General features: G+C 41.0%; 2 protein-coding genes across 3 annotated transcripts in view; one reads left to right on the top strand and one right to left on the bottom strand.

Moving 5' to 3' along the window:
- Positions 1-17,897, bottom strand: part of LOC124621903 (N(4)-(Beta-N-acetylglucosaminyl)-L-asparaginase-like) — a 144,478-nt gene extending 126,581 nt beyond the window's left edge. The window contains exon 1 of the mRNA XM_047147397.1: positions 17,392-17,897. Within this exon, the coding sequence (XP_047003353.1) occupies positions 17,392-17,530 (139 nt within the window). The 5' untranslated portion in view covers positions 17,531-17,897. The remainder of the gene's footprint in view (positions 1-17,391) is intronic.
- LOC124621901 (ubiquitin carboxyl-terminal hydrolase 46) overlaps positions 17,753-18,182 on the top strand; it is a 90,210-nt gene continuing 89,780 nt past the window's right edge. For both annotated transcript variants that reach the window (XM_047147396.1, XM_047147395.1), the window contains exon 1: positions 17,753-18,082. In XM_047147396.1, the coding sequence (XP_047003352.1) occupies positions 18,080-18,082 (3 nt within the window). In that variant the 5' untranslated portion in view covers positions 17,753-18,079. The remainder of the gene's footprint in view (positions 18,083-18,182) is intronic.

The following is an 18,182-nucleotide window of genomic DNA, read 5'->3' as shown; positions in this document are numbered from 1 at the left end:
TGTTTGTTGTCTATACAGAAAAGGTGGAAGGATTAAAAACCATTGTAATTCAAAAGAGCTTGTCTTGATGAAGTAAACGGCAAATATAATCATCGTCAAAGACAACAAAACAGGGAAAGGTAATTCATTCTTTTAAAAATCTGACACTTCACTTTGGACATTATATATGTTTAAGTTTTACCAGCAAGATCTACATCCTGTGGCAAAAACAATTTCAAAAGCCTCCATAGAATTCATAATAACACGGATCAAAACCAGTGATGAGTGACACTGCTGTCTTTTTGCAAAAGTAACATTCAATAGCCTGGACATGGATTTTTTTTTGCTACAATGATTAAGGATCTGCTGCCATTTTCATTCCCCTCCCATTTTTCTTTGAGACTGTGCAAATCCATCAATACTAAATCATCAATTGACACAGCTGTGGAGCCCTAGGGTCGACATCGCCGAGATTCAAAAGAAGAATTCTTCTTCCATTAAATTTCTATTTGACAAACATTCATAATATTCTTGTTTTTTATTTTATTTTATCTTTCCTGCACAGTCAACCAGTCCAGCATATATTCATTCAAGAGAGAATTAGCACATTACTGCAATTAACTTGGGGAAGGGATATTACAGTGTGCAGCAGAGTTATCATGCTGGTCGGAGAACCAAATCTGGTGGCATAGGATGTCACTGTATAGTCGACCTGGAAGCTTCCTAGATTGTGTGTTGATAGCAGGGATAGCCTACTGTCACCTATTGTGTGTTGATAGCAGCGATAGCCTACTGTCACCTATTGTGTGTTGATAGCAGCGATAGCCTACTGTCACCTTCAACTATCACTTACAACTTATTTGCTGTACTTCAACCATGTTGACAGTGGGGGCTGTTTATAGCTGATGATGCTGCCTCCTCCAGCTTTGTGTCTACTTCAGAAGTCACTAGATTCAGCACCAGAGCAGTTCAGCAATTCCACATAAGCAACAAGATGCCACCTGGTGCAGCCCCCTTCCAGCCTGTCCTCTGCGCAAAATAATGATGATTGCAACACCAAACTGTAGGTCTGCAGCAGTGAAAGGACCATGACTTGAGAATCCAATGAGATACATAGCTTAGGGGAAAATAGCAATTACAGAAAACTGATGTAGGCAGTGATTAGTATCTCCACTTAGCATGAATAGTTAACTGTTACAACCAAAATGATGACCCGGAGAGAGATCTATGAGTTTCGGCACGTGTCTTTAAGGACGCAACACCTTTAGCTACTCCTACTCTCATATTTGTTCTTCCTGAGAATGTTACAACCCATAGTACAGAAACTTTGGATGGTTTAAAATTACTGTACTGGGGACATAAGCAAAGAGGTTTATCTTGAGCTGAAACTTTTAGGTCCTTCACATGAGACCTGAATCCATCTAAGAACTGTTACAATATGTGGCCATTTACTGATAGGAGTTTCCTTTCTTCTCTTCTGCAGTGCTTTGTTCCTTAAAGGCAGAAGGAAGCAGCAGCAAATTGCCTGGATGACTTTTATACACTATTCATATGTAGTCATAACATATTATTAAAGAAAGTGAACAGTCACAAAATATTACAACTCCCCTCTTCATTTCAAATTTCCCCTTTTCATTTCAAATTTCCCCTTTTCATTTCAAGTTTCCCTTTTTCCATGTTTTAATGTTCTGTGATAATGACTAATTTAAATAAATGGAGATACCATTTGAGGACAAAAGTAGAAAACAGTGGATCGCTTTTGTATTTTATAAGATGGCTACGCTCTAAAAGACTGATATGCAGAAACAAATGCTGGCAGACACAACTGCTGGTGTGTGTGGACACCTCGGCCTAAAATACTGATTTTTTCAGCGTTGCTGGACACAATACTGAAATATGGAGGTTGTGTAGCCTTTAGCACTTTCTTAGGCTCATCATAATATATACAGCACTTCATTTTAATTTCCCATATTTTCATCTCTGCAACAAAATAGGGACATTTCTCACTTAAAGTCATATGCTGTCAAGAACAATGAAGGCATACTTCCTCAAGTAGCATTCCATGCTTGCTTATTGTGCTGTTTGGCCACGTTTCTCACTAATATTGGTAGCTTGCCCTTCATATGTGAGCACAATGCATGATGACAATGACAATAATGTCCACTTGTTGTAAGATCACCATGACAGTTTCATTCACTGTTTTGTGCTCACAAGATAATGAAAACAATTTTGGCATGGATTCTTCTGATTTGTTTGGTTTGTGCATTCAAGGCAATGTTCTCTCTGAACTCTTTTGTGCCTATGGACAGAGCAGCTTAAGTTTGTGATGAATTTAGTGACATACCGTACTTCAAGATGCCCCAAGCAAAGCTAGTTTTCAGTTTCACATTACAATTAAAGATAAATGTGCAACCGCAGTTTTGCCATGCATGGCCCATACTTCATGCTATCAGAGATCATGTGGCACAAGAACTCTTATCTTAGAAGGGTAATGGTGTGATTCTCGCTGCAGCAGCCGGTCATCTGGCATCACTTACAGTGACAATAAGGAAACCATCTGGCAGGTTATGCTTACGTGCAGATTTAAAGGCAACAGTAAATCCACAAACTGCGACATTTTCATCTTTTGCCACAGCCTGAGGAAATCATGGACAAACTTTCTGCAGATCACGTCTTTTGTAAGACTGATCTTTACAATGTTTATGAAAGTAGTAACAAGTTTTTGTGACGCACACCCACATTAGGTTATTTAAATTTTTTGAGGCTGCCCTTCAGCAGCGTGTATGCATCTGCAATTTTTCAACATTATTCGTCACAGTTGACTGCTGAAGTTCTTTCTTATTTGCACTGTTTGGATGACATGATCATTTCAGTTCGAACTTCCAATGAACATCTTTCCAATCTCCGGAAAGTATTTCAAGTGATCCCATATGCTGGGTTAAAGTGTAATAAAGACAAGAGCTCCTTCTTTCACACTGAGATTGAATATTTAGGACATATGATCAACACTAGATGTACCCACCCTTTGCAGTCACACCAGACCGCCATCTGGGACTTACCAATTCCTAGGAATGTCGGTGAACTCCAAACTGTGTTGGGTAAACTGACTTATTACATTTGGTCAATTCCAAAAGCTTTGCAGATTGCTGCTCCACTGCATTGTCTTCGACAAAAGAATGTTCCCTTTGAGTGGACCAGATAGTGTCGCATCACATATCAGAAACTGCAAACACTCACAGGTGATGCAAACTCTTATAGGACTGGCACTATTATCTCACATTGTGTTCGATCTTTGGACACGCCAATTGCCTTTGCATCCAAGCTCCTCGACAAGCACACTGCAACTACTCCTAGATTGAAAAGGATGCTCTGGCTATCATATATGGGGTGACTAAATTCCAATTTTACTTTGTGATGGATCACAGGAATGTCACCTTGCTGTTCAACCACTTCAAGCCCATCCCTCTGCACATGGCATGAAAGTTACAGTGCTGGTGTCAGTACGAAATTGTTTACAGCCCAATGGCTAAGCATTCAAACACAGCACATTCTCTCACCTCCCAGTTGGTGATGATTCAGTGTTTTGACATTTCTGAAGATACACATTTCCACATTGATGTTCAGGACAATGAAACACTTGATGTTTTCCCTTAGCGAATGGCAGATTGCTCAGACAATGTCTGTGGACTCCAATCTCACGGAATTGTTGCAGTATCTTCACATTTGTTGGCCACATGCAGTTGTATGCTTTTATTTTGCTCTTTGGCACAACTAATCTGTTTAACCATGATCAGTACCGAGTGGTTGTGCCATGTCCACTTCGGAAGGAAATTCTTCGCTTTCTCCATCGAGGACATTGGAACATTGTGCACACTAAGCAGCTCACCTGACGCCACTGCACATGGGTTAGCATGGGCATTTTAATTGAACAATTGACATTACAATGTCTGGCATGCACAGGACACCAGGCTGCTCCACCACAGAAATGTTTTGACTGGCACAAGCCCAGCGCCCCTTGGTAGCATCTGCATATTGATCTTGTGTGTCCCTGTTGGAATTCTTGTTGGCTTACTGAGGTAGACTAAGACAGCTTTTGCAAGTTTCTGTTTGTGAAGTAGAGCCAAGAGTGTGATGTTGATTTTTTGCTTCAAAGGTCTACTAGAAGTGTTTATTTTAGGCAATGGACCCCACTTCACATCGGCAGAATTTCAACATTTTTGTGAAAACAACAGCATTAAACATGTGCTGACAGCAGTTTTATCCTCAATCTATTAGTGAAGTGAAACACTTCATCTGAGCATTGAGACAATAGATAAAGAAGATACACACTTCCCATACATGGGACCAAGCTTTAATGATTTTTTTCTATCATGTCATTCCCAACCAAACAACGACAAGTGACAAGCAGAACTTCTGCACAGATGCCGACATAGCACACTGCTTCAGCTGGTGCCTCCTCCGTGGAGTTTGACCCACTCACAGCCCTCCAAGTTAAATGCTAGTGATTTTGTCTTTTTAGAAAATTTGGCAGACACAGGTGCTGGGAACAAGGCATTATCAAGAAAGTTTTGAGCCATTATTTGTGTCTTATAGAATCCCACCGGGCTGCAGATGCACCAACAGAATCAGCTTCCTCTTGTGTGACCTATGTGATCCTGCTATGGGTTTTTCATTTGCAGATTCAGTGTCAGGAGGACCCTGCAGCTTCAGCTGCCTTTGCCTCCCTGATGCCCCGCACCTGGCGGGGAGTCAATGGCCATTGATGCAGAAGTGTCGCCGTCACCAAAGTACCAGCAGTCCCAACTGAAAGAGATGGACCCACTTCACCCTTCCATCTTCCAGCAGGTTACCAAGGATCCTCCAGTCGCTGTTACACCTTCCCCAATGGACTGGGAGAGGGTGGGGGGGAAAGTGGTGTCTTACACTATTGACACCATGCCAGGCATTCTACATCCAGAGGCTGGCAGTAATATATGTGACTGGCCTTCCAATCTGGAGCCAAGTCATAGACACAACCTCTGCTGCATGTGCAAGGACGTTTAAGAAGGTGCCGCACCAATGCCTGCCATTCTAATCACGGAGTTCACTTTGAGCCTTTTGCAGCATTACTAGTTTACCTCTTTATTATTGTGAGTGTTTATGATGAATGTGCCTGAGTAATGGACTAGTGTACAATACTATTTGGACTTGCAAAAGAAAGTTAAGTAAACAATGTTACATACAGATTACATGTGCTTCTAATTACTTTGCTGCCTGTCTCGGCACCCACCTATTCCTTACCATCCACTGCTGGGTCGACCCAACACCATCACTGTTTCAATCCACAATTTAGCACTGTGCAGCCTATAGATAAACTTCAGTTGGCCTGCATCCCCCCACCCCCCTTATGCTTTATTTACCTAAAAAGATGACTGTTTCTCAAACATATCTTTTATATGTTTAAGAGTGATGAAAAATTCCTTTATTACTAGATGCAATCTGTCACTGGTGTTCATAGGCACCTCAGATGAACCAGCCACACACAAGGTACCTTTGGCATTTTGGTGTTAATACTGCCTAACAGACCACCCGAACCACTGAGAGTGTTAGAGAGAGCTGTAGGCTTCATAGCTGTTCCATGAGCAGCTAAGGAAATAAGAATCCACCCAAACAGAGGCCCACTTGCCTGTATAAGCCTCAGACACCTGAGGATATGCAAGTTTCTACAGGTTGTCCATTAACAAACGTACCACTTCAGTAGTCACACGTCTCATCGGTACCTTGCACACCTTGAGACTGGTGTTTTATTTATAGAGATTTATACCACCCTCATGATCTAGGCAAAGATCCCTGCTCCCTGTGACACACTATGTTCCACTGCAAAGCCACAAGCATGCTCAGAGTATACACTCCAGTCAATGAAAAGTTGTAGAGTGCATAGAGTAGGTGAGAATTTTTGACTTCAGGACTTTGTTAGGAATCGTTAAGTGGCAAATACACTAAAAGTTCCTGAAAGATGGGATGGGTGTGGGTTCCATTTTTGTGTTTTTTGCTTGTATCTCAAAAATTGTACCCTATAGAAAAAATGTTCCAAATAAAAATGAAAGCTAATTAATTTTCCTATAAAACTGTCTCTGTACATATTTTTCAAATTTTCAGAAGTTTAGATGCTCACATAATTGAAAATCATTTTTACCTCCCTGCTTTTGTCAAACATTTGCTTCCAGTGTCTCCCACGATTATTCCTCAGAAAAATTAACAGAAATGAAGTTGCAGAGCATTAAATTTCCTTCAATTTGATTTGTACTTTTGCTATTTTATCTTCAACCAATCAAAAGTTTTGGAATTTCTAAGATGTATGCTCAGTTTCAATTTTCCTCTAGAGAAGAGAATGTTGAGAGTCTGTTGCAGCTGAACTGCTGTAACTTGCTCTCATAATTAGTAACAACACTTAAGCAATGGAAATAAGGTAATTGCAATTGAAACATGACACTTTTTATAATTATATCATTTATTATATAATTATGAATCACATAAAGAAAGTACTGTATTTACATGGACTGACAAAAATTCAGAAATGAAAAAAAAAAAGCTGCGATTACAGCAACATCTTGGTTTATTTTAGGCAGAAGCATCGACACTCATCTCCATCAAGATGCTATCAAGGTCACTAGTACATCACATCCGTGAAAGAGTTAACAATAGGAAGGCCCCTTGGGGAACAACAAAGGCCGGCCACCTGGCTTCTTCCAAAAGACCAGATATGCAGGCAGGAGGGTGTTCTCACTTCCTTTCTTTATCTTCAGTTCAATTCAAATGCTTGCCGAACATAGTGGAGACAATTTCTGTGTCTGCATTAAGTGTGACGGCATGTGCGTCACATGACAGGAATATGTTGTCAACCCACCTAACTTGTACACTTGGCGAATGGGTAAAAAGATTCTTCTACCTTGCCCGATTTAGGCTTTCTTGTGGATGTGACAATCACTCCCAAAAAGTGATGAAAACATAAGAGTTATCACATAAACTGCAACAAATAAATGCAACAGTTTCACAGTCGCACAGTTTTCCCTGTGCTTTGTCAAAACATATATTTTTAACGTTTTCAAATTTTTCCGTTTAGGTGTAGCATCCCCATACTACGGCGCAGTTACCTCGCATCAGACGGACGGACGGACTTATAATAATTTTCTGAAAACAAAAAATTAAACTTTTCACTCGAGAGAAGACTTTGACCAAGGACCTCTCTTTGCGCAGCTACTCACGCTAACCATGGGACCACGGCGCTCCTGAGTTCACATTAGCCTTGATGTTGCCTATCTTCTCATGGACTACTCAGTTTCTATATTTTGCTTATTTTTCTCATAGTTCCACACAACTTCTTCCTGTTTTCTCGATTGATCTGTGTTCAGTTTTTCAAGGCCTATCCACTGTGCCAACTTATAACTAAATCTGAGGGGGGTGCGATGGGGAGGTTCCCTTGTAAGTGTCCTGCCAATGAAACGCAGCCTTTGGCTTGCCTTCCCTACAATATTATCTATGTGGTCTTTCCAACTGAAGTTGTTCATAATTTTAACACCCAGGTACTTAGTTGAATTGACAGCCTTGAGAATTGTACTATTTATCGAGTAATCTAATTCCAACAGATTTCTTTTGGAACTCATGTGGATCACCTCACACTGTTCGTTATTTAGCGTCAACTGCCACCTGCCACACCATCAGCAATCTTTTCTAAATTGCTTTGCAACTGATACTGGTCTTCGGATGACCTTACTAGACGGTAAATTACAGCATCATCTGCGAACAACCTAAGAGAGCTGCTCAGATTGTCACCCACGTCATTTATATAGATCAGGAACAGCAGAGGTCTCAGGACGCTTCCCTGGGGAACACCTGATATCACTTCAGTCTTTGCCGTCTATTACTACGAACTGCGACATTCCTGACAGGAAATCACGAATCCAGTCGCACAACTGATAAGATACCCCATAGGCCCGCAGCTTGATTAGAAGTCACCTATGAGGAACGGTGTCAAAAGCTTTCCGGAAATCTAGAAATACGGAATCAACTTGAGATCCCCTGTCGATAGCGGCCATTACTTCGTGCGAATAAAGAGCTAGCTGCGTTGCACAAGAACGATGTTTTCTGAAACCATGCTGATTACATATCAATAGATCATTCCCTTCGAGGTGATTCATAATGTTTGAATACAGTATATGCTCCAAAACCCTACTGCAAACCGACGTCAATGATAGAGGTCTGTAGTTCGATGGATTACTCCTACTACCCTTCTTAAACACTGGTGCGACCTGCGCAATTTTCCAATCTGTAGGTACAGATCTATCGGTGAGCGAGCGGTTGTATATGATTGCTAAGTAGGGAGCTATTGTATCAGCGTAATCTGAAAGGAACCTAATTGGTATACAATCTGGACCTGAAGACTTGCCCGTATCATGCGATTTGAGTTGCTTCGCAACCCCTAAGTTATCTACTTCTAAGAAACTCATGCTAGCAGCTGTTCGTGTTTCAAATTCTGGAATATTCCATTTGTCTTCCCTGGTGAAAGAATTTCGGAAAACTGCGTTCAATAACTCCACTTTAGCGGCACAGTCGTCGGTAACAGTACCATCGGCACTGCGCAGTGAAGGTATTGACTGCGTCTTGCTGCAGGACCCACCAGTACAGAAACGGACATGCTCACGAGCGCAAGAGATGGCTACCAACTTCACAGCCATCCAGCAAGGAGAACAGCTACATATGCCCTGCATGAGTATAAGCAAAGCCTATATGACCAGCAACCATCCAGCCATCAATGTGGATGACTTCTGAATCCTGGGCTGTGATAAGGATGGAGAAAAATTGGCGCAGGAGGGCCTCAGGATGAACCGAATTTTTAGGCCCTTGTGACAGGTCAAAACAAAGCTGTGGCTGAGGCATGCACTACAGAGGTGTACAGGAGTTGGCCCAGAGGAGAGGTGGAAGAGGATAAACATGATGTGGACTGCGATTGTAATCCTTGATTGGGGCCACCATTGTAGGAGGTAGATTACCAAGTTTGGAAAGAGAAGACTGTAGTTCACATGCTTAGGGGAGCTTCAAAAGGTGGGTAACATAACTAACAAGTTGTTGTTGGCACCCGATCCACAATGGAGGGATCCCAGCCTCTTCGAGTAAGCTGTCAACAGGGCTAGTTCGAAAGGGCCCCGTCGCAAGTTGAACCACACTGTGGTGTATCAGATCCAGTATTCACAATTCTGAGGGTGATGCCGAACCGTATGCCAGATTCCCATAATTGAAATGGGATTGTATCAGTGCTTTGTAAAGTTGCAGAAGGATAGAGGGACCTACACCTCTACTGGTGTTACTCAGGCAGGGGAATCCATGTAAACCAAGAATAGAAGACCAATCCTAAAAAACAATAAGTCTCCACCACAACAAATAGTTGGCCACTGAGGTAAAGTTCTGGTTGTGGGTGAACAGTACGACGTTGACAGAAGTGCACGACACGAGTCTTTGCAGCAGAAAACAAAGTCATGGTGAGGGCCCATGCCTGTGCCTTTTTTATGGGGCCTTGCAGTCGACATTCAGTGAGACTCACACTAAATTAGGAATAGTACAGGTAAAAGACATCAGCATACAAGGATGGTGGTACAGAGGACTCCACCATTGATGGCTACTAGAAAGAGAGGGACACTCAGTACAGGGCCCTGCAGGACCCTATTCTCTAGGATATGTTGGGTGGGGGGGGGGGGGGGCTACTATGGGAAGCACCAACTCAATTCCAGAGCGTACAGTGTGACTGGAAGTTCTCAATGAAAACTGGGAGCAGAGCCTGGAGAGCCCACTCATGTAAGGTAGCAAGAATGTAGCTTTTGCAGGTCGAAGAAGACACTTGTAAGGTGTTGACATCATGCAAAAGTTGTTCAGATGGCAGCCTCCAGGTAAACTAGATTATTTATAGTGGAACAGCCTTGGCGAAAACCACTTTGTGACAGAGCCAGAAGGCCTTGACACTCAAAGAGCCAACACAGTCACTGGCTCACCATGCATTCAAGAAACATACAGAGAACATTGGTGAGACTTATTGGGTGATAACTGTCAATCTCTAGAGGGTGCTTACCTAGTTTCAGTACTTGGACAATGACGCATTCTCGCCATTGCAATGGGAACTCCAGATGCAGTTAAAGATGGCAAGGATATGACGCTGACAATCCACCGATAGATGCTTGATCATTCGGTTGTGGATGTGGTGTGGACATGGGCTGCATCAGGACAGTGGGCAAGGACACTGACAAATTCCCACTCGCTGAATGGAGCATTATGTGGCTCCAGGAGACATGTAGTAAAAGGTAACTGCTTTCATTCCACCCACTGTTTTAGGATACAAAAAGTAGATTAATAATTCTCAGACACTGATGCTTCAGCATAGTGCAGAGCAAAACATTCAGCAATGGAATCTGGTTCATTGTAGACTGTGCCATTCAAGGTAACACCAGGTACACCTGCAGTTGTCTAGTATCCATACAGACATCTGATCTTAGCCCAAACCTGTGAAAGACAGGTACATCGTCCAATGGTTGAAACGTACCTTTCCCAGCATTCTCGCTTCTATCTTTTTACTAGGCAGCAGCCCCAGGCAAAAAGCCTACTTACAGGCAATGAGGTGCTCCATTCATGAATGGCATTTATGGTGTTGGAGAGCCTGCCTAGTTTCTCTAATGGTCCCTATGGTTTCTGAGGACCACCAAGGTACTGGCTTCTGTCAGGGCAGGTCCGAGGAGCAGGGGATCATTAAATCAGGTACCGAAAGAATGGCTGTAGTTCTGTTTTGGACTGCCTCATCAATATCTCCATGTGGCAGGAAGCCAAGGTCAACTGCAGGGGCGAAAGCATTCTAATCAACAGTGTTGAGGGCCTATCTGGTGAGGCATCCGGGGGAGTTATACTGAGGGAGGTGCAGGAAGATCAGGAAATGGTCACCACCGCACAGGTCATGGTGGACCCTCCAGGGGATGGATGGGTCTATGGCCAAGACGTTTCCACATGCCATACTGAAGTCTATAGGGACACCAGTATTCAAGACGCAACAGTCAAGTTGTACTAGTAAATTTTTGAGGTCTTTACTAGATCCAGTGACCATTGTTCCACCCCACAAAGGGTGGTGGTTGTTGTGGTCCTCAGTCCTGAGACTGGTTTGATGCAGCTCTCCATGCCACTCTATCCTGTGAAAGCTTCTTCATCTCCCAGTACCTACTGCAACCTACATCCTTCTGAATCTTCTTGGTGTATTCATCTCTTGGCTTCCCTCTACGATTTTTACCCTCCACACTGCCCTCCAATACTAAATTGGTGATCCCTTGATGCCTCAGAACATGTCCTACCAACCAATCCCTTCTTCTAGTCAAGTTGTGCCACAAACTTTCTTCTCCCCAATCCTATTCAACACCTCCTCACTAGTTATGTGATCTACCCATCTAATCTTCAGCATTCTTCTGTAGCACCACATTTCAAAAACTTCTATTCTCTTCTTGTCTAAACTATTTATAGTCCATGTTTCACTTCCATACATGGCTACACTCCATCACAAATACTTTCAGATACGACTTCCTGACACTTAAATCTATACTCGATGTTAACAAATTTCTCTTCTTAAGAAATGCTTTCCTTGCCATTGCCAGTCTACATTTTATATCCTCTCTACTTCGACCATCATCAGTTATTTTGCTCCCCAAATAGCAAAACTCCTTCACTACTTTAAGTGTCTCATTTCCTAATCTAATACCCTCAACATCACCTGACTTAAGTAGACTACATTCCATTATCCTCGTTTTGCTTTTGTTGATGTTCATCTTATATCCTCCTTTCAAGACACTGTCCATTCCGTTCAACTGCTCTTCCAAGTCCTTTGCTGTCTCTGACAGAATTACAATGTCATCGGCGAACCTCAACGTTTTTAATTCTTCTCCATGGATTATAATACCTACTCCGAATTTTTCTTTTGTTTCCTTCACTGCTTGCTCAATATACAGATTGAATAGCATTGGGGATAGGCTACACCCCTGTCTCACTCCCTTCCCAACCACTGCTTCCCTTTCATTTCCCTAGACTCTAATAACTGCCTTTTGGTTTCTATACAAATTGTAAATAGCCTTTTGCTCCCTGCCACCTTCAGAATTTGAAAGAGAGTATTCCAGTCAACATTGTCAAAAGCTTTTTTAAGTCTACAAATGCTAGAAACGTAGGTTTGCCTTTCCTTAATCTTTCTTCTAAGATAAGTCGTAGGGTCAGTATTGCCCCACGTGTTCCAACATTTCTACGGAATCCAAACTGATCCTCCCCGAGGTCGGCTTCTACCAGTTTTTCCATTCATCTGTAAATATTCACGTTAGTATTTTGCAGCTGTGACTTATTAAATTGATAGTTCGGTAATTTTCACATCTGTCAACACCTGCTTTCTTTGGGATTGGAATTATTATATTCTTCTTGAAGTCTGAGGGAATTTTGCCTGTCTCATACATCTTGCTCACCAGATGGTAGAGTTTTGTCAGGACTGGCCCTCCCAAGGCCGTCAGTAGTTCTAATGGAATGTTGTCTACTCCCGGGGCCTTGTTTCGACTCAGGTCTTTCACTGCTCTGTCAAACTCTTCACGTAGTATCATATCTCCCATTTTATCTTCATCTACATCCTCTTATATTTACATAATATTGTCCTCAAGACCATCGCCCCTGTATAGACCTCTATATACTCCTTCCATCTTTCTGCTTTCCCTTCTTTGCTTAGAACTGGGTTTCCATCTGAGCTCTTGATATTCATGCAAGTGGTTCTCTTTTCTCCAAAGGTCTCTCCTGTAGGCAGTATCTATCTTACCCCTAGTGAGATAAGCCTCTACATCCTTACATTTCTCCTATAGCCAGCCCTGCTTAGCCGTTTTGCACTTCCTGTCGATCTCATTTTTGAGACGTTTGTATTACTTTTTGCCTGCTTCACTTAATGCACTTTTGTATTTTCTCCTTTCATCAATTAAATTCAGTATCTCTTCTGTTGCCCACGGATTTCTACTAGCCCTCGTCTTTTTACCTACTTGATCCTCTGGTGCCTTCACTATTTCATTCCTCAAAGCTACCCATTCTTCTTCTACTGTATTTCTTTCCTCCATTCCTGTCAATTGTTCCCTTGTGCTCTCCCTGAAACACTGTACAACCTCTGGTTCTTTCAGTTTATCCAGGTCCCACCTCCTTAAATTTCCACCTTTTTGCAGTTTCTTCAGTTTTAATCTACAGTTCATAACCAACAGATTGTGGTCAGAGTCCACATCTGCCCATGGAAATGTCTTAATAATCTATCTGAAACCTTCTAGTATCTCCAGAGTTCTTCCATGTATATAACCTACTTTCATGATTCTTGAACCAAGTGTTAGCTATGATTAAGTTATGCTCTGTGCAAAATTCTACCAGGTGGCTTCCTCTTTCATTTCTTAGCCCCAATCCATATTCACCTACTACGTTTCCTTCTCTTCCTTTTCCTACTGTCGAATTCCAGTCACCCATGACTATTAAATTTTCATCTCCCTTCGCTACCTAAATTCAATGAAAATTTCACGCACCCACTCTTTCTATAGCTCCACGGCATCTAGAACAATGATGGCTCTGCATCATGCAACTTCATGAATGTAATTCTCACCCACTCTAGCACATTCACCAAATTTCCTGGCTTCACCTACTGCTATCCCTCTAGTCTTTTATGGGTGTAAAAAGGAGAGTCATTATCTAGAAAAATGAGGTAGCAAATGAGGTTGATGAATACTAAATAGGTACATGTATCTGAGAGCTGAGAAAGGTTTCACAAAGATAAATTCAAAACTAATGTTTTGTGGAGAGAAATGAATATTATTAATATATAAGATAGGATCATCAACAACAACAACAAAATAAAATTTTAAAAAAATTTAAAAATTGTACCTGAACAGAAAGCAAGAAGGAAGAATACCAAAAGAAGTTTTGTTATGTTGACTCAACGGTAAAACACACATAAGAAGATCAAGGAAACATTAATAACAGCTTCCACTGTGACCCGAATACAGTCCTCCTTGAGGAGAAGGAGAGCAGCTCTCAAATTTCTTCTCGTCTCTACTTGTGATTAACACACAGGATTGATTTCTAGTGTGTTCTTGTATGGTTGGAAGTTAATGCCATTCACTGATTCACCCATTTTACCATTTTACTAGAACGTTGGGATCTTGATTTAGAAGCTGCCATTTCAAATCTCATGTGGAACTAGGGAGTTATCTGTTGACCTAGAGGGAGCCTGGCATATCTATAGGCTGTACAGAAAGAGAAGACCATTGCTGGTTACAACGGCAGCATCACAGTTGTTTCACGCAACTCCTGGGACCATTTACATAACAATATTTTCTTTACATTTTTATGGCAACGCAGCACTATTGCCACAGTTGTAGGCAACTATGGCATCCAGAATATTGGTGGCAATCTTTTGCACCTTGTGCTTGAAAGTTAGAAATAACATTGTCAATTCTCAGGGCTCTTCTTTCACTGTGCAGAGTAAAGACGCGGGTAAAGCAGCTGCACTACAGCAGGTGCTCCAGAGACTGCCTGCCAACAACTGTTTTGTCTCAAATAGCTATCTACCTCTCAAGCATGAGGCTCACCTCCTGCTTAAGAAGTTTTTTTTGTACAGCTCTCCAAATAATCCTCATGGTTAAGCGAAGAGCCAATGCTCCACTATTGAACAGATTGGTGGTCACTGAACCACACCAATGGTATACAATAATAGAGAACTAGCTGCACTAAACACCCCCACCCAGCTCATGAAGTCCAAGTTCTCCAAACCCAAGTTCACATGGGGAGGGCAACAATTGTGGGCTAGAGATTTTTGTGAAATTTCAGACAGATGTTCTTCAATGGGGGAGGGGGTTAAAATTTACAAAATAATTTGCAATTCGTTATGATGAAGGATTATATAAGTCATATGACTTACCTTGTACAGAGACACTATTCTGCACATTTTATCTCAAACATATGCAGCACAGAATGTGTCATGATAAAGATACTTCAGCAATTCCCAGTCCCTTGCAATGTAAGGATTAAAACTTTCAGGGGGAACACCACTCATCATTAAAAAAAAAAAAAAGATTATTTCATTAAAGAAGAGCACTCTCCTGACAACAACCAGGTCTTACACAGAGTGTATATACTATTTACCATTTATATAGTAAATGACATGGAGACTTTGGATAACGCAGCCAAAGTCTTGTTATTCACACATGATAAAAGTGTGATGACAAGTGCTCCAAAGTAATCCTTCTACAAAACTACCGAAAAACAGGAAATGAAATGAATGGTCACATCGTATAAGTCATAGATAAAGGAGATGGAAAACTTTCGTTCATTAGAGAGATACTGGAAACATACAATCAGCCCACAAAGAAGACTGCTTGCAAAACGCTCATGCCACATAAACTAGGATACTGTTGAAATATGTGGGACCAGGACCGAATAGGGTTCACAGGGTACATTGAATGTATACAAAGAAGGGCAGGGCGACTGGTTGAAGGTTTGTTTGACCCACAGGAGAGGATCAAAGAAATGCTGAAAAACCCAAGCTGCCAGACACCTGAAGATGGGTGGCAACAGTCCTACATATGCCTATCACAATGTTTCAAGAGCCATCATTAAGTAGGATTTTAGGAATACAGTACAATCCCTTACAAATCATTCCTGTAGTATCCCTGAAGATAAGATTAAACTGAGTATTGTGTGCAGGGAGGCATTTAAGCAATCATTCTTCTCACTCTTCATATACAAATGGAATGGGAAGGTTTGTTTGACCCACAGGAGAGGATCAAAGAAATGCTGAAAAACCCAAGCTGCCAGACACCTGAAGATGGGTGGCAACAGTCCTACATATGCCTATCACAATGTTTCAAGAGCCATCATTAAGTAGGATTTTAGGAATACAGTACAATCCCTTACAACTCATTCCTGTAGTATCCCTGAAGATAAGATTAAACTGAGTATTGTGTGCAGGGAGGCATTTAAGCAATCATTCTTCTCACTCTTCATATACAAATGGAATGGGATATGTAGTACAATGAGAAGAAATCTCTACCATGTAATTCATGCAGATTTGCACAGTACAGTGGTAGGCAGATATACTATATTCAATAAGATTTTCAGACAAATGCTGACTATCACAATTACAACATCCAAAACAGCACAGCTCTTCTTATGGAATGAGTAAAATTACTCAAACACATAGGCATGCAAACCACACCAATGTTTAGCTTTACAATGCACTGCCAGCCTACACCAGCAAGTAAGAATGCAAAGATAAAATTTTTAAACAAATTAGAAAAGATTCTCCTCAGTTATGGTTTAATTCTCAAAGTTATTACATTGACCCCATATCAGTTTGATGCATTGCCTTACATCAATCTAAAACTGAAAATTGTGCCCCCTCTACCTTTTAATTGAATTAAATTTTTTAAAAAATCATATACAATCCTGTGCAATTTACCACTGTTTAATATACTGTCCTACATTTTACATGCGTCCTATGTAATCAACGGTTGTTTGATGTAAAGCATTTATTGCTTAGGATGTACAAAGTACAGACAGTTATGAATAACAGACTACGAGTTTATGAGCATAGAACAGCACTATCTTTATTGGTTGTTTTCCTTTTTCAGAAGAATGATGTACAAATTTGTCATTAATTAAAGCAACTCTTTTAGAATGACACAGTGTGAGAGGCCAAGTGACACTAAGATTACAACAACCATCTAATGAAAAGACAGCTTAATATTGAAGTATGAGGACAATAACATTCCAAGACAGCAATACATTCGGTGAAAGAAGTTAAGCAGTGATGAAATATAGCACCTGAACCAATAGTTCACAAAAGATCTAAACAAAAAGAAATTAGCAAACTATGCCTAATAGAGGTGTAACAAGATCTCATGGTCAGGAAAGGTAAATATAAGTGCAACAATAACACTACAGTATCAGGTGAGAGACAGTAGTTCCACTAATCATGATCTGCTCGGGAAACAAAGTTGTAGTAAGTGCAGTTAATATTGAAATATCCAATAAAAGAGGCATGTTACTATTAGGCTGTTTCAACTTGCCTCGAACTCATTAGGAGAATATGTAAAGCACGTAAACAAGTGTTGTTCTCAATGCATTTATAATTAACACAATTCCATACATGTCACCGTTATCTACTTCGATTTGTAGCAAAGTCTGTCGAAATTACGACGAGGGTCTATCTCACTAATTGCAACGTAAAATGACCAGAACGAAAATCTTACGGAGGGAATTTTTCTATCAACTTATTCTATTAGACTGAAAATTTAACTAACCGGCAGTTCAACGCGATCACTGTGTAAAGTAAGATTAGCATTTAATGTATAGTACCTTTTGCTGTAGCATTTGTGAATCCCCATGTATTTATCACAATTGGCAGCTTGTTAACTGGATCTATTCTTGTAATTGTATTTACGGCGAAGCACGTTGCAGCGAAAACCGGGAGTAAGAAAAATGTAACCGGAGACATCTTTCTTGCTTTCACTATAAGATGTGACGGTAACCTCTGTTACAGTGCATCTGTCATACAGTCACATGATTATTTAGGGAGCAAGATAACGTTCCTTTGCACTTTACACGCAATGACCTATCAATATTTCAACCAAGAATATGTAACCAGCTGTCTGTGTTTGAACTTGTTTCCTATTCGTCTGAATGTTTATATACCATGCACTGTACTTAACAAACAGCTGACTACCGCTCTGATAAGGCGGTCAGCTTTATTAAGATAATAAATGATACGTGTTGTTATGTGCTTAATGTTGGACCTGCTGCACTTGTTACACCTATTTTTTAATGGGCACAGTGATTTTCTCAAGTAATGCAGCACCCAAACTGATTTACAGTTAAGTTTGTTACACGACTCACACTCCCTTCTCGTCAGCGCCTGTGTACAGACGCTTGTGTGGACAAAATTCAGGATGTCGTAGATGGCGTTTCAGAAGTTACGATAAAACATGGCAGAATTGGGCGAAAGTCCAACATAGTACGCTACAATGTGATTACTGTAGTGCCCATAATGGTAAGCTAATATAATCTATTGCTGTTATTTCGGGTTTTTAAAATTATAGTTTGCCTACAAGGAACACGTCGTGTTACAATCGTGGACCTTAGTGAGGAAC

This window comes from Schistocerca americana, chromosome 7 (assembly GCF_021461395.2).
Source record: "Schistocerca americana isolate TAMUIC-IGC-003095 chromosome 7, iqSchAmer2.1, whole genome shotgun sequence".
NCBI lineage: Eukaryota > Metazoa > Arthropoda > Insecta > Orthoptera > Acrididae > Schistocerca > Schistocerca americana.
This window is presented reverse-complemented; position numbering and strand designations above follow the sequence as displayed.